The 12631-nt window shown below is 42.4% G+C and overlaps 1 protein-coding gene across 2 annotated transcripts; it reads left to right on the top strand.

Moving 5' to 3' along the window:
- Positions 1 to 1733: 1733 nt before the first annotated feature.
- Positions 1734 to 11537, top strand: LOC147143120 (uncharacterized). Of its 2 annotated transcripts, XM_086039353.1 has the most exons (8): positions 1734 to 2051; positions 3012 to 3138; positions 4388 to 4560; positions 5849 to 6033; positions 6804 to 6945; positions 8272 to 8402; positions 9830 to 10207; positions 10289 to 11537. In XM_086039353.1, exons 1-8 carry the CDS (start codon positions 1997 to 1999, stop codon positions 10691 to 10693), a joined length of 1596 nt encoding a protein of 531 aa, XP_085895479.1. In that variant the 5' UTR covers positions 1734 to 1996; the 3' UTR covers positions 10694 to 11537. The 2 variants fall into 2 exon arrangements, with proteins under 2 accessions (XP_085895479.1, XP_085895478.1); XM_086039352.1 differs by having other exon boundaries at positions 9830 to 11537.
- The last annotated feature ends 1094 nt before the right edge of the window (positions 11538 to 12631 follow it).

Genomic DNA, 12631 nt, shown 5'->3' with positions numbered 1-12631 from the left:
CCATCAAAGCGTTTCCGCCGCTGAGGGAACGCCTCCGCTGGGACGTCTCCGCCGGGACCGGAGGAAGCGAGAAGGAGAGGCTCTTGCTCACAATAACGCTCAGGGAGGCGTGAAGTGAAACTGAGGTGCCACGTTGGGCGATAGGTCCGACTGCGCAGGGAAGCATGCGCTTCATTGATTATTGTATTTTTGTCAGCTTGATTTATGCGGCACACGGGATCTTGAGGACCAGTAAAGGCAGGCGGCGGGTGATGCACAATTCACCAAACAGTATCACAAGCTAAGCTTTTATACTACACTGAAAATGTGTCGAGCGCACGGATGGCCTCATTGCACCGAGAATTAAATTGATTGTTAAAAAGTCAGTCGATTGTGTGGGATTGATTGTTGGTGAAACGCATATTGAAGCATCCAGTCATCCATTTTCTTTAATACACTTCCTCATTACGGTAGTGGGTGAGCTGGAGGTGACTCTGGGCACCCTGGACTGGTTGCCAGTCCAATTAGGGCACATACTGGATATATACAGTATTTATATAAGGCATAGACCGATTATCGGCCCGGCCGATTATCGGCGCCGATATCTGGCATTTTGACGAATAATGGCGTTGGCGTTTTTTTTACAAATCTGAAGACCGATAAAGCTGGTATCTCACTGGGCAGCGAACGCTTGCTAGCATAGCGAATTTGGGGGTTTCGGCAGGGTTTGTAAAAGGTTGTAAAGATGGGCACAGGGTTAGGGTTAGGTGGGTTGCAGCAGGATGACATATAAAACATGCAGGACATTGGCCCTCGAGGATCGGAATTGCCCACCCCTGATCTTCGGTGTGTTAGAAAGAGCACAAAACAGCTAACAGGTGAGTTTTTCAGCCAATAGCTGGGGATGGGTTCCACAGAGAGAAAAAAAAAGGAGGAGGACCCCTCTGTACCATCACTTAATTGGTTGACATTAAAAAATATTAAACATGTTCAGCTGAAAATCAGTCAGCACGTATTTTTCCAATTTCCTGCGGCTTGCATTTCTTCCTGTCACAGTCAGCAAAGGTTATATTTATACTAAGAATGTAAGATGGGTGGGAAGATTATTATATTCATCCAGTGAGGGAAATTAAATGCCCACTGCAAACAGATAACATTCCCGATAAACACAATACAATCATGGCGAAGTCAGAGTTTAATTACAGTGGAACCAGCCTAGTAATATTGATGATGTCGCCGGCTGTACTTCTAGCAAATCTGATTCTAAATTAAGGACATTTCTTTCCCCGTTTAATTAATATATTCCAAAGCAGGGCAAACCCATAAGACTTTTGAGTCCTACATAAATTGGACCGCTTTGGATGAACCTAATCTACAGCACATTAAGCTCACCCACTAGTGTACACTCCGCTAACGCTAACCCTCAATACCCTAATCCCGGTTGTCATGTTAACCTTGCACCTTTAGTCACTATTAAAAGGGCGAGGGTTAAGGTAATCCCAAACCTAATCCTAACAGTAAACGTACCCAATCCCAACCCTGAACCGAACCCCTAACTTCTAAACTTTCAAATATCAGTAAGTAGAGTTTGGCAGCAGTTTGCGCCAAACCTTTTTCTCACGTTACCCAGCAAGCGTAACTATATGATAACAATGAGCACATACTATCCCTGCGTGAGAACCTGAAAAACATGCTCGGGGCATACCGTATCAACGAATTGCATTTTATCTTTCACTTTCATTCTGCGGGGTGGGATGACGGCTTTGTCGGGATGATGCGTAGCCACTAAAATAAAAAAAATAAAATAAAAAAAACAATAGGCGGGACATCCTGTGAGCGCAATATCAGGAAGGAAGGTGATAAAGGTAGACGTGCACACCTGAGAGAGACCACTCCTTTGAGCAGAGCGCCCTGCGATGGCTGGCAGCAACCGCGTGAAATCCAAGGCGACTTTTTACTATAACCCTGGTGTCATATAACACTTTGGAGGACATTTCTTGGCAGAACCTCAACAAATATGCCAAAAAAGATGTGGCCTGTCAAAGTCGTTATTCTGCTCCTCTTCTGCGATGGTGAGTGCATGTTTTTTCCATTTTCAATCAAAAGACGAAAAAAATAACTGCTTATTTTGTTGTTTGTGTTAATCTTACACAAAGAAATGGAAAGAAATGCCTGGAATTAAAAGCCAAGACGACTAATCTATTTGAAAATCCTTGGATGTTCTAGAAGGCAGTAATTGATTGGAAAAAGGCCTTTTTATGATCAACTTCTTCACCTGACGTGATATTGATGAACTCATGACATGGCTAATAAAAATGCAAATTGTGCAAACGGCTCGGTTGAGCCTTTTGTCTCAACTGACGGCAAGGGCGATAACGTTTAACGGTAATACGCCTCGGGCTCATTTTAATGCGAATATGCGACTTATTTATTAAATGCTCGGGCTATAAAATAGAGCGCATAATGTGAAGTGCTCCGGGTCAACGACAAGCGCAAGCGACTTTCACAGTGTAGCAGGGACGTGAGTGGCAAAGGAAAGAAACTGTTTTGGCTATCAGCAAAGGTGGCAAAAGTACTCGTATTCTCTACTTAACTAGAAGTACAGACTCTTGCGTCAAAAAAAAAAAAAAGCTCTGGTTAAAATAGATGTACTGGTAAAACTTCATTACTTAAAATAATACAGACTTTAAAAGTTAATTAAGCACAAACGTAAAACATTTAGCTGTGCTTTATATACAATACCAAGTTAATAAATATTGATACAATGAGGGGGGAAAAAAACAACACAAAATTGTTCTCACAGCTTTGCGAACATAGCCAACTGTATCGCACATGACAGAATGAAAGATCTGTGGACAAAGACTCCTCAATTTTTGTCCACACTTACACAGTACTTCATGTCGTCTTACTCAAGAAAAAAGATGTCATGTTACTGATTAAAGCCGCTAAACACGAAGCGAGCGAACAAAGACTCGGAATTATCGTACAAACAAATGATTCAACTAGACTTTGCCCCCTTTTGTCTCCGGCAGCTTGTCTTTCCACTGGCGACAGCCTCGTGTTCTTTCGGTCCAAGAACTTTTACAATGAGCTCCACTGGCATGCGGCGCAGCCTTCGTCCCCAGACCAAAAGGTCCTCTACAGCGTCCAGTACATCAGGTACAAAACCGGGGGTAGAAATACTGCATAACACACACAAAAGACTTAAAGCGAAAGTAAGGCAAGCCAAACTTATTTTTTTTTAACAATATGTTCTATGCAGGCCCACTAGTTGAAACACAGCATTCTGATTAATATTGTGTTTGTGGCATGAGTTAAGAAACAAAATCCACCCGTTTTTAGCCAGCTCTGGGGGCAGCCGTTTTATCACTTCTGTCGATTGAAAATGACAGACAAATGACACACCCCCCTTTAAGCACATTTAAAGAGAAAAACTGCAAACTGCTACAGTAAGTTCTCCAATGAATGGAAGATCCTTAAGCAAACAAAATAGTGTATACATTCAGCTTAAGTAAATACAAGTTTAGTAATATAGAACATCTTGAATATTTTCCTTTTAGGAAACCGCAATATCAATAGTTTGTCTTTTTAAGAAATGCAGATAACGGCAACAGTAAGAGTGAGACAAGATTTAAATCATGTTGTCATAAAAACACTAATAATGGTCTCCCACTTGAAGGGCCCACAGAGAATACATCACATCTAATGATAAAATGTTTGTTTTTCAATGTTCAATGTTCAATTGTTGCTTCAATGATACTCACGTTGACGTGATGACGTTTCAAATGAGTTAACAAGCATTTCGCAATCCACTTCCTGTTCCCTGACCAAATATGTTCTGTGTAAGAACATCAACCAAAAATAAAGTACTTTGTTCAGAAAAATCCAAATCTGAATACATGCCCCGTTAGACTCTTAGTTGCGGCACATCAAAAGCAAGAATTTGGAGGAATGCTCTTGCAGGGAATCGACCGATTTCCGAAAATAATACCACATGACGTATCACTTAATGACAACATGTTATTTGCTGTGTAATTATGCTAGCATGTGGAAAAGATCAACTACTTCCCTGATGTTATCTTTCAAATCACCTGTAAGAAGACTAAATTGCCATTAACAAGGTGATGGGAGACAAAGCGATGCATGTCCGCATTTAGCATTGATTAGCTTAACGCTTCTAAAGCAGGGTACAGACACTAGCTACGTTTACATGGACATATTTATTCGGATTAAATGCCTGATCGGAATAAAAATGCTTCATGTACACACCCCATTCGGAATACTGTATTCTGACCCAATCAAGACCAATCTGATTATCTGATATTGGACTGATTATCGGTATACACGCTGCAGAAGCCCGCACAATCGGCGGGAATCGACCTCATTTTGTACACCGAAATCATTGCAGGTACGGTTTGGGACACCATTTCCATATCAAGAGGGAGTGTCAGAACATCACAGTGCTTCACTGCGACCTGACTGCAGAAACACCGTCGCTCCCTGACGTTCACTACCGGGCGCGAGTGTCCGCCAACGGCCGCTTGCATGGATGGACCACCAGGCTTAATCCCGTCAAACACAGTAATGGCCTTCTCAGACTACACTTTTTTTGTCGTTCACGATGCTCGCGCTGCGCTGTCAGACTACCAGATAATATCGTTCTGTGTCTTGGACCGGGCGAGACGTCACGCTACAAGTCCGTATCGTTGCGTACTTCTGTCAAGATTCTGTCCATCGGCGCGTGTCCGTCCGTGTTGTCATGTCGATGGAGGCATTATGCGCATGTACGTTTGTTCTCTGCTCTGAAAAGGCAAAAAAATAAATAAAAACAAAAAAACAGAGACTATGGACCTGTTCCTGGATGGTGGGGAGAGGGCAATATGGACTGTCTATTCTCAAAAAGGAACTTAAAAGGGAAGTCAACGCAAACATTTTTTTTCCCAAGAATATGTTCTATGCAAGCCCACTAGTTGAAACAAGCATTCTGATAAATATTGCGTTTGTGGAATAAGTGTTAATCCGCTCGTTTTCAGCCATCTCCGGGGCGGCCATTTTGTCTTCTGTCGACTGAAAATGACATCACAACTGCTCACAACGACCAATCGCGGCTCAGATTCAGAAAACAGGTCAGCTGTGATTGGTCGTTGTGAGCAGTTGTGATGTCATTTTCAGTCGACAGAAGACAAAATGGCCGCCTCCAGTCATGGCCAAAAAACGAGTGCATTTTGCTGCTCAACTCATTCCACAAACCTAAAACTAATCAGAATGCCGTGTTTCAACTAGTGGGCCTGCTGGGAACATATCCTTGAAAAAAATATGTTTGGGTTGACTTCCGATTTAAGGTAACAAATTTGTTTAATGACACACACCACATTTGCTAATCAGCTACTGGCTTTGCAGTTAGCAAACATAGCATGAGTTGAAATACTATGTATACTTTCCAGTATTTCCCCCCTACTGTCCGTTCCTTTATTCGGCATTTTGATTGTTGGTATGTGCGCGCTACGTCTAGTCTCTCGTCATAGGTAGAAAGGCACTGTCCTCCTTATTGGTCAATGCCGAAGAACCAATCGAAGGATGACGTCGGACATGACACACTTTGCTGCAAGACGAACAAAAATTCTGACATGCCAGACTTTCGTGCTGGTGGTCGTGAAGCGTCTCAGATGCCAAACGAGCGATCACTGAGCATGTCGCACTACGCCAGCTAGGATGCGTCAAGACAACTCAAAATCGGCTACGAGACGCTACGTTTGTCTGCGACGCCTGTCAGTCCAAAATCGGGCTCCATTCGTGTAGTCTGACATCAGCATAAGTAAGGACATTCGCAAATGAGAGTTGTATTGTGATTATTCTGTGTCCTCTGCAGCTACTCTGGGCCAAGCCAATTTGTTCACAGACGTGACGCCGGCGTCGTTGTATGTTAGAGCCGCGCTTCCGCTGGGGCCGAATGGCGTCTCAGTGGCGGACATCATCAAAAGCAGCAAAAGCAGGACCGTCAATACTTCTATTCTATACACCTTTCATCTCACCTCCCCCAAGTGGCCAATACAGGTAAAGCCAAACCGAGGAGCTGGAGTCGGGTTGGCTTAGTTGGTTGGGTTAGGCTGAGTTGTGTATGCTCCTTGTGAGTGTTCTCATTTTTTGTTTGCCCCGTGCGATAAACTGCTTCAAATGGATTGGCAACAGTTGCTCTCCTTGCTCACATTCTAGTGCATTACAAACTAGGATTCTTCGATATCACTTTTTCAAATCGAGTATTCACTCTTTGAGGTCTCGCCGATAATGAGTAGCAGTACCTCTAACACTTTTGATAAATAAAATTTCATTTAACACAATGACAAAACATTGTGAACAAAACCATTCCCTCTGATGCAGATGACGATTGGTCATTGTGTCAAACCGCATCAGTATAGCGCCAACTACTGCCAAGGAGGACTTACCTGATGACAGATTTTCTTTGCTTTAAATATCATTGACTGGTATCGGGAGCCTCCATGAGTATCAGGTACAAAAAAATAAAGCCTGTATCGGAAAAAAATACACCTGGTGTCGGGGAGGAGTAAAGTTTAGCCTGGGTTGTTAGCGGAAGTTATGGAGTCAGACGCATGTGTATTTTTTTGTTAGTAAGATGAATTTCAGATGATGTTCAAATGTTGTTGGATGATAATTGTAGTTTGTCATATTCAAAATATTAACATACAGCAATTAAAATATTTTCAGTGGGGTCAAATCACATCTTTGGAGGTGCATTTGCATTTTTCACATTTCACTGGTTTGAAAAATGGAACGGCTAATCAATTTATTTTTTCACGTGTCTCTAGAACTACAGCAGCCAATCTGCTCTGTTTGTCTTCAACTTGAAATCCAACGAAAGAAAGTACTGCGGCTATGTGGTCTACAAGCCTTTTTGCGAGTGGGGTCGTTCTGAGAGTGAAAAGGCCGACTTCTGCGCAACCCTACCAGGTGGGCACTGATCACTTAGTTTGAATGGTTTTCCTTGTGGTATATTGCGTAAAAAAGGTGTTAGTCAACAACTCCTGACTCCGAGTTCTCGTGGTATTTCAGACCATAAAGGATGTTCTGGGTCCAAGTGTCCATTCAGACCTTTATGGCTGGAGTTTGGATGTTTTCTGCACGCTCACGTGGGGGTTTCTCTGGTTATTGATGGGGACTGTGGGTTGTTTGAGATCAAGCAGGCACTCGCCTAGTTGCAACGCCCTACTTCCGCCCCGGGCAGCCATTAAGGTAGCAAAAGCCCCTGTAAGCGGAAACAGGGTGAGCAGTGTCTTATTGGTATGGAACAGGACAGCCCCCTCAAAACAGGCTAATTTCCATCTGTCTGGAAAAAGAGCAGAAACACAGATTAGAGTTAGCTAACAACATTAGCTGATGAGCGGAAAATACTTTTTGTATTTTACTTTTATACTTTGGGGGATTTTGGGCAAAGGTATTGACGTATTTGTTTGACAATGGGCATACTGTATACAGCAAATACATGGCTCCGCTATATTAATTGACGAATGTAATCATTATGTTAATTGGTGAAAAGTGTCTAATTCTTCGTTCTTTGGGGTACTATGCCAGACATGTCATTGAGACACTTAGGAACTGATTTGAATTGTTACAAAAAAGAAGCATTACCTCCATTAAGACTGTTAACGTGAGAATGTGACAGTACCCGTGACCGTTCCCTCCTCCTGCCATTGGTGAGACTAAACCTCGCGTAAAAAAAAAATCTATTGCTCGAACGTCACTGCTAACGCCAAGAATAACAATAGCTGACGAGTACAGCTTCACACCATGCACATGCCAATACAAAAATCTACATTCCAATTCCCTCAAGGAGGCTGTTGTGCAGTTCTCTGCAGAGATAAATCCCCAATTTCGCACTGCGAAGCACTGATGGATAGCCGCTGCTACATGCAGAACAGTAATCAAGTACAAATCCTTTGTTTTTGTGCTGAAGTAGTTTTTTCAGGTATCTGTAACTTACTTGAGTGTTTATTTTTATGATCACTTTTACGCTTGTTCCCTACTTCGGGGAAAAAAAAAAGATACCTTGTACTTTCTACTGCTTACTTTCTCAAAAAAGGCTCGTTACTTTTTTCAGTCTCCGTGGATGGCAACATGACGGAAATAGACAAGTATCTGTACATTTGTACTTTTACTTTATTAAAGATGACGAATCGGTATTTCTACTGTTATTATTATTATTATTTTTTTCTTACACAAGTATCTGTACTTATGCTGAAGCACAGCCAAGTGACAGCCACTGTTTCCCTCCGGCAGGTGACCCTACCAAGATTTTGCTGTGGTCCCTCATGGGCGCCGCCCTACTGGTTATCATTGTCATGGTGTCGCTTGGAGCTGTGTGCGTCTACGTGAAGGGCGGGCTGGACAGGAAGCCGCCACGGTCACTGGTGAGCAGTCAGATTCTTCACACAACCGGTGTTTGCGCAACTTTTATTGAGCCAAGGAATATATTTTACAATCGCAAAAGTGTCACTAGACACCACCAAACAAGAATGTCAAAAAAAGTGGACCCACAGGTTGGTATTTAGTTAGTTAATAGTTATGTACCTTTGTCATCAAGTGGAAGAGCATTAAATTATTCTGTTGATCACTGTGCATAACTGGCATTGATTGTTGAATGTACTGTAGATGCAGTATTCTTAGCAAATGAAAAATGCTCAATCAATCAAAACCTGATTTAGACAGCACTTCTCATGCATGGGAAATGCAGAAAAAAAGTGCTGCACTTTATAAAACAGAGCAAAACAGAACAATAATTAAGTGAATTTGGTTAATTTCCTGTTGCACTCCAAATAATTTGTGCCACGGTGAAAAGGTTGGCAACCACTGGTCTATAATAACCATCTGGAAATGTGGCAAAACTGGAAAATCGAACCCCGTAGGCAGCACAGGATTTGGCATGTTGGGCCGAATGATGAGGACATCGAATGACTGTGTAAATATTTACTTTTTGTGAATGCAACAGTAGTTTGATGACTGACAGAGCCTTTTATGTGGTGACATATGTGGGTGTAAACAGAACACAATGGAAAAATTAGCTTTTCTGACATACTGTCAAATAGAACAGCATTCGGTTAACCACAGAACAGACATCCACCAAGGCCAGTCCACACCAGTAGCTCGACTTGCAATTGAATTTATTACTTTTTCCAAGATAGTCTTTGCTCAGCTGATTTTTTTTTGTCATGAGTTGCAAGCTCAATATTTAATTACGAGCGCTAAATGGAGGCTGAGCACTTCATAACAAGCAGCAAATAGTGGATAATTCTTCAAAAAAGAGATTGTGCATGATTCATGCTGTTTTGAAGCATTCCCAGGTGAAGTTTTAACCTAAGAAAATTACACGTTGTGCCTTTAACTAAACTACATAACTTATAAAAGTCTCCTATCTCAATGGTAACCCACAATGCAAAATGTTGTAAGCTAGCATAAAATTTGCAGTAGTACACAAATTCGATATAACAATATAACAATACTATAGGCATATATTCTTTATTCTTTGCGAAAAAAATTACTGCAGCTTCTTGAGTCACTAAGTTGTGAAACTCTTCATGCATTATGCATGTCTGTATTAAACTGAATTCTGGCTGTGGAAAAAAATAAATCAACTAAGCGACGGCTTGTAATGCAAACAAACTTGCATGTTAGGGCTATCGAAAGCCAAGGTACCATTGTGGGTGAATTTGAACCAGGTGTAGCCGGGGGTTTACGTGTTTACTGGTGAAAAGCTATAAACAGTCGCTGCTAGATAGACTAGATAGATTCTACAAGGGAAATTCATTTCCCTGAATGTGTCATCTGCCTTTTACAACAGGATATACGTACTGCCAGAGAACTGCCAGATCTTCAGCAAGCCCCGGAGAAGAACCTGCTTATTTGCAGAGCGACATTCTCCGCTCAAACTGAGCAACTCTGTGTCTATAAGTATGCTCCTGCCAGGCCTAATCCAAATGGGCTTCGTGTTGGACCTACTGGAAGCTATTCCCCGCAGGATGTCCCTTGCCAACCCTGGCTGGGCGGTACCGGGTCATCGGTGGGGAGGCCAAACGACCAGGCATCCAGCAGCCAGTCTTCTGTCGTCTACAGCACAATAGCGGTGGCTGTTCCGACAGAACAGACCGAGCTCCCGAGAATCCTTGGGAATGACGGGGAAAAACCATCACCTCCACGGCAAAGCGCACCCTGTCTGGAGGTGGATCCATGCGGACAGCTGCAGCTGCACACGGTGCGGGATGCTAACGGACATCTTAAGTTGCCCTCTCTCGCTTTCCAGGTAGAGAGCGGTACCGAGACAAAATCTCTTCCATCCGACCGCCTTGAAACGAAAGAGCACGCATCGGTTTTGGCTCCGCTGAAGAGCTTGGATAGCTCTGACTCGTCCGACTCTGGGTGCGTCGATGGGACGCCGATACCGATGGACTGCAACCAATTTCAGTCGGCTCCACTTGGAATTTACCTAAGCAATAATCTACTACCCAGTGATGCCAATCCGGCATCAGGGTACAAACAAAACTGGATGCCTCTTTACAAGACACCCAGCAATGATCAAGACTACATGAGTAGAAACTACCCTTGGACTTTTGCCGGTACCCAAGAAACGGATGATGAGGAGTTCAATGACGATGGAGGATTGCGAGGAATATCTCTTGAAGATTGGATGTTACAAATACAAGAGTAATACCTTCCTGTTTGCAAAATGTCCTTCACACATTAGATAAAGCTATTTGTGTTTACTGTATTTTTCAGTGACATTTGACTTCCAAACAAATGACAAGACAAGAACATTTCAGCTGCTCCAGGATAAATGTGCCTTGTGTTTGAGTGGCAACCAGTTGATTGTTGTCTAGAGTGTGTGTCCTGCCAAGTTGGGGTGACTGGCCAAAGACTTTGGTTGGCTCTCAACATTGTGAATTCCTGGAGGCGTCTGGACTTAAAGGTCGAGTGCCGTTCCTACAGGGGTGACCACACCTAGAATTTCTACGCAAGTCTAAACGGGCCACAGTCTATAGGTAACCTACGGACACGCAGTAGGAAAGTCAGAATTACTGTAAATATTTGTATAAACACCCATCGGACAAAACTTTAAGAAATGAAAAACAGTGCATACGCAAACGAGGTAAGAGAGTGTACTTTTCTTGTGCCGCGTGACCACATTCGCACGGGTAGCACCGTTCGTAGCCTCAAAATCAGGACCCTCCGTTTCCTGCTTTATGTGATTGGAGGGCAGATGAGTGAAGTGTACTTTGTTCAACATGTAGCATGTGTCACCAGACAAATGTGGACGAGACACTCATTTGCAACGTCAGAAGACTATAAATCATGCTATCTCCTTCAACCCTGTTGACTTGTCATTGTTTAACTATGAAGGTGTACAAAACAGACTGTTGAGTCATTAAGAAGAATGGGCAAGAATGACCAAATAAGTTCTCAGGTGTGACTGATTATTTTTGTTTTGTTTTTTTCACAGTCTACATGTTTCAGTGTTAGTGACACAAAATGTATTAAAATGACTATTATGTTAACTCTGCGGTCCGGTGTGTTCTCGTCACTGTTTGCTGTTCCCGCAGCCCTGTGTAAATAAAGCGCGTCAACAAACTGAAAAGGGTCAAGGTTCAAGCGACGCTGATAACAGATTTAGGTTATCATTCATATTCAAGCTATAAAGTAATAATCGGAGTGTGTTGTGGATGAAACAGCGATGTGGCTCACAGACGAGCAAACAAGAAAAGTTTGAATCCAAAGCAAATGGACTATTTTTGGGTTGTTGAAGACATTTTACTCCTCACGGAGACTTTGTTTCAGCACAATTTTAAACAGTTCCCAGGAGTGTTAATAACATGTCGGTGAGACGCTTTTCCCAAAATACCCCAAGGAGCAACAAATCTACACTTTACACCAGGGAGGGACAACGTATGGCCCATGGGCCGAATATGGCCTGCAGCTTTTTAATCGGGCCAACTGACCATTAACATTAAGAGTCCTGTAATATTTGGTGCAAATATACATAGCTGTTTTTTATCTATAGTTGGTTAGTCAAAATGTATTTCTTAGTAAACAGGAAGTCAACCCAAAATATTTCTTTACAAGAATACGTTATATGCAGGCCCACTACTCTAAACAGTAAACAGTAAAATCCACCCGGCTTAGCTGTTTTCTGAAGCAGAGCCATGATTGGTCGTTACCTGAGCGCTGAGCGTTTGTGATGTCATTTTCAGTCGACAAAAGTGACAAAATGGCTGAGATGGCTAAAACGGCTGAATTTTGCATCTTAACTCATATTCCACAAATGCAATATTAATCTGAATGCCATGTTTAGACTACTGAAGGCGCATAGATCATATTGCAAATATATTTTGGGGGGGGTTGACTTCCCTTTAAATAAATGATGAATCCGGAAAACAAAACCAAAAGGAACATTTTCAGATACTCTACATTTCGGGGGAGTCAAGTAAAAAAATGTTCGTATTTTGTATGCCGTCTTTTACAGCGTAGGAACCCGTATTGTGTCCTAATTGACAGCCTGTCAATTTTTTACAGTGCAATCAAGCATGCTGTTTTTTACAGCGTACAAACCCCACATTGTATTCTGCTTCCTAATGGGCTAAAGTGCTATAGA

Source organism: Filicampus tigris, chromosome 8 (assembly GCF_054856515.1).
Source record: "Filicampus tigris isolate MCC_2025a chromosome 8, RoL_Ftig_1.0, whole genome shotgun sequence".
Classification (NCBI taxonomy): Eukaryota; Metazoa; Chordata; class Actinopteri; order Syngnathiformes; family Syngnathidae; genus Filicampus; species Filicampus tigris.
This window is presented reverse-complemented; position numbering and strand designations above follow the sequence as displayed.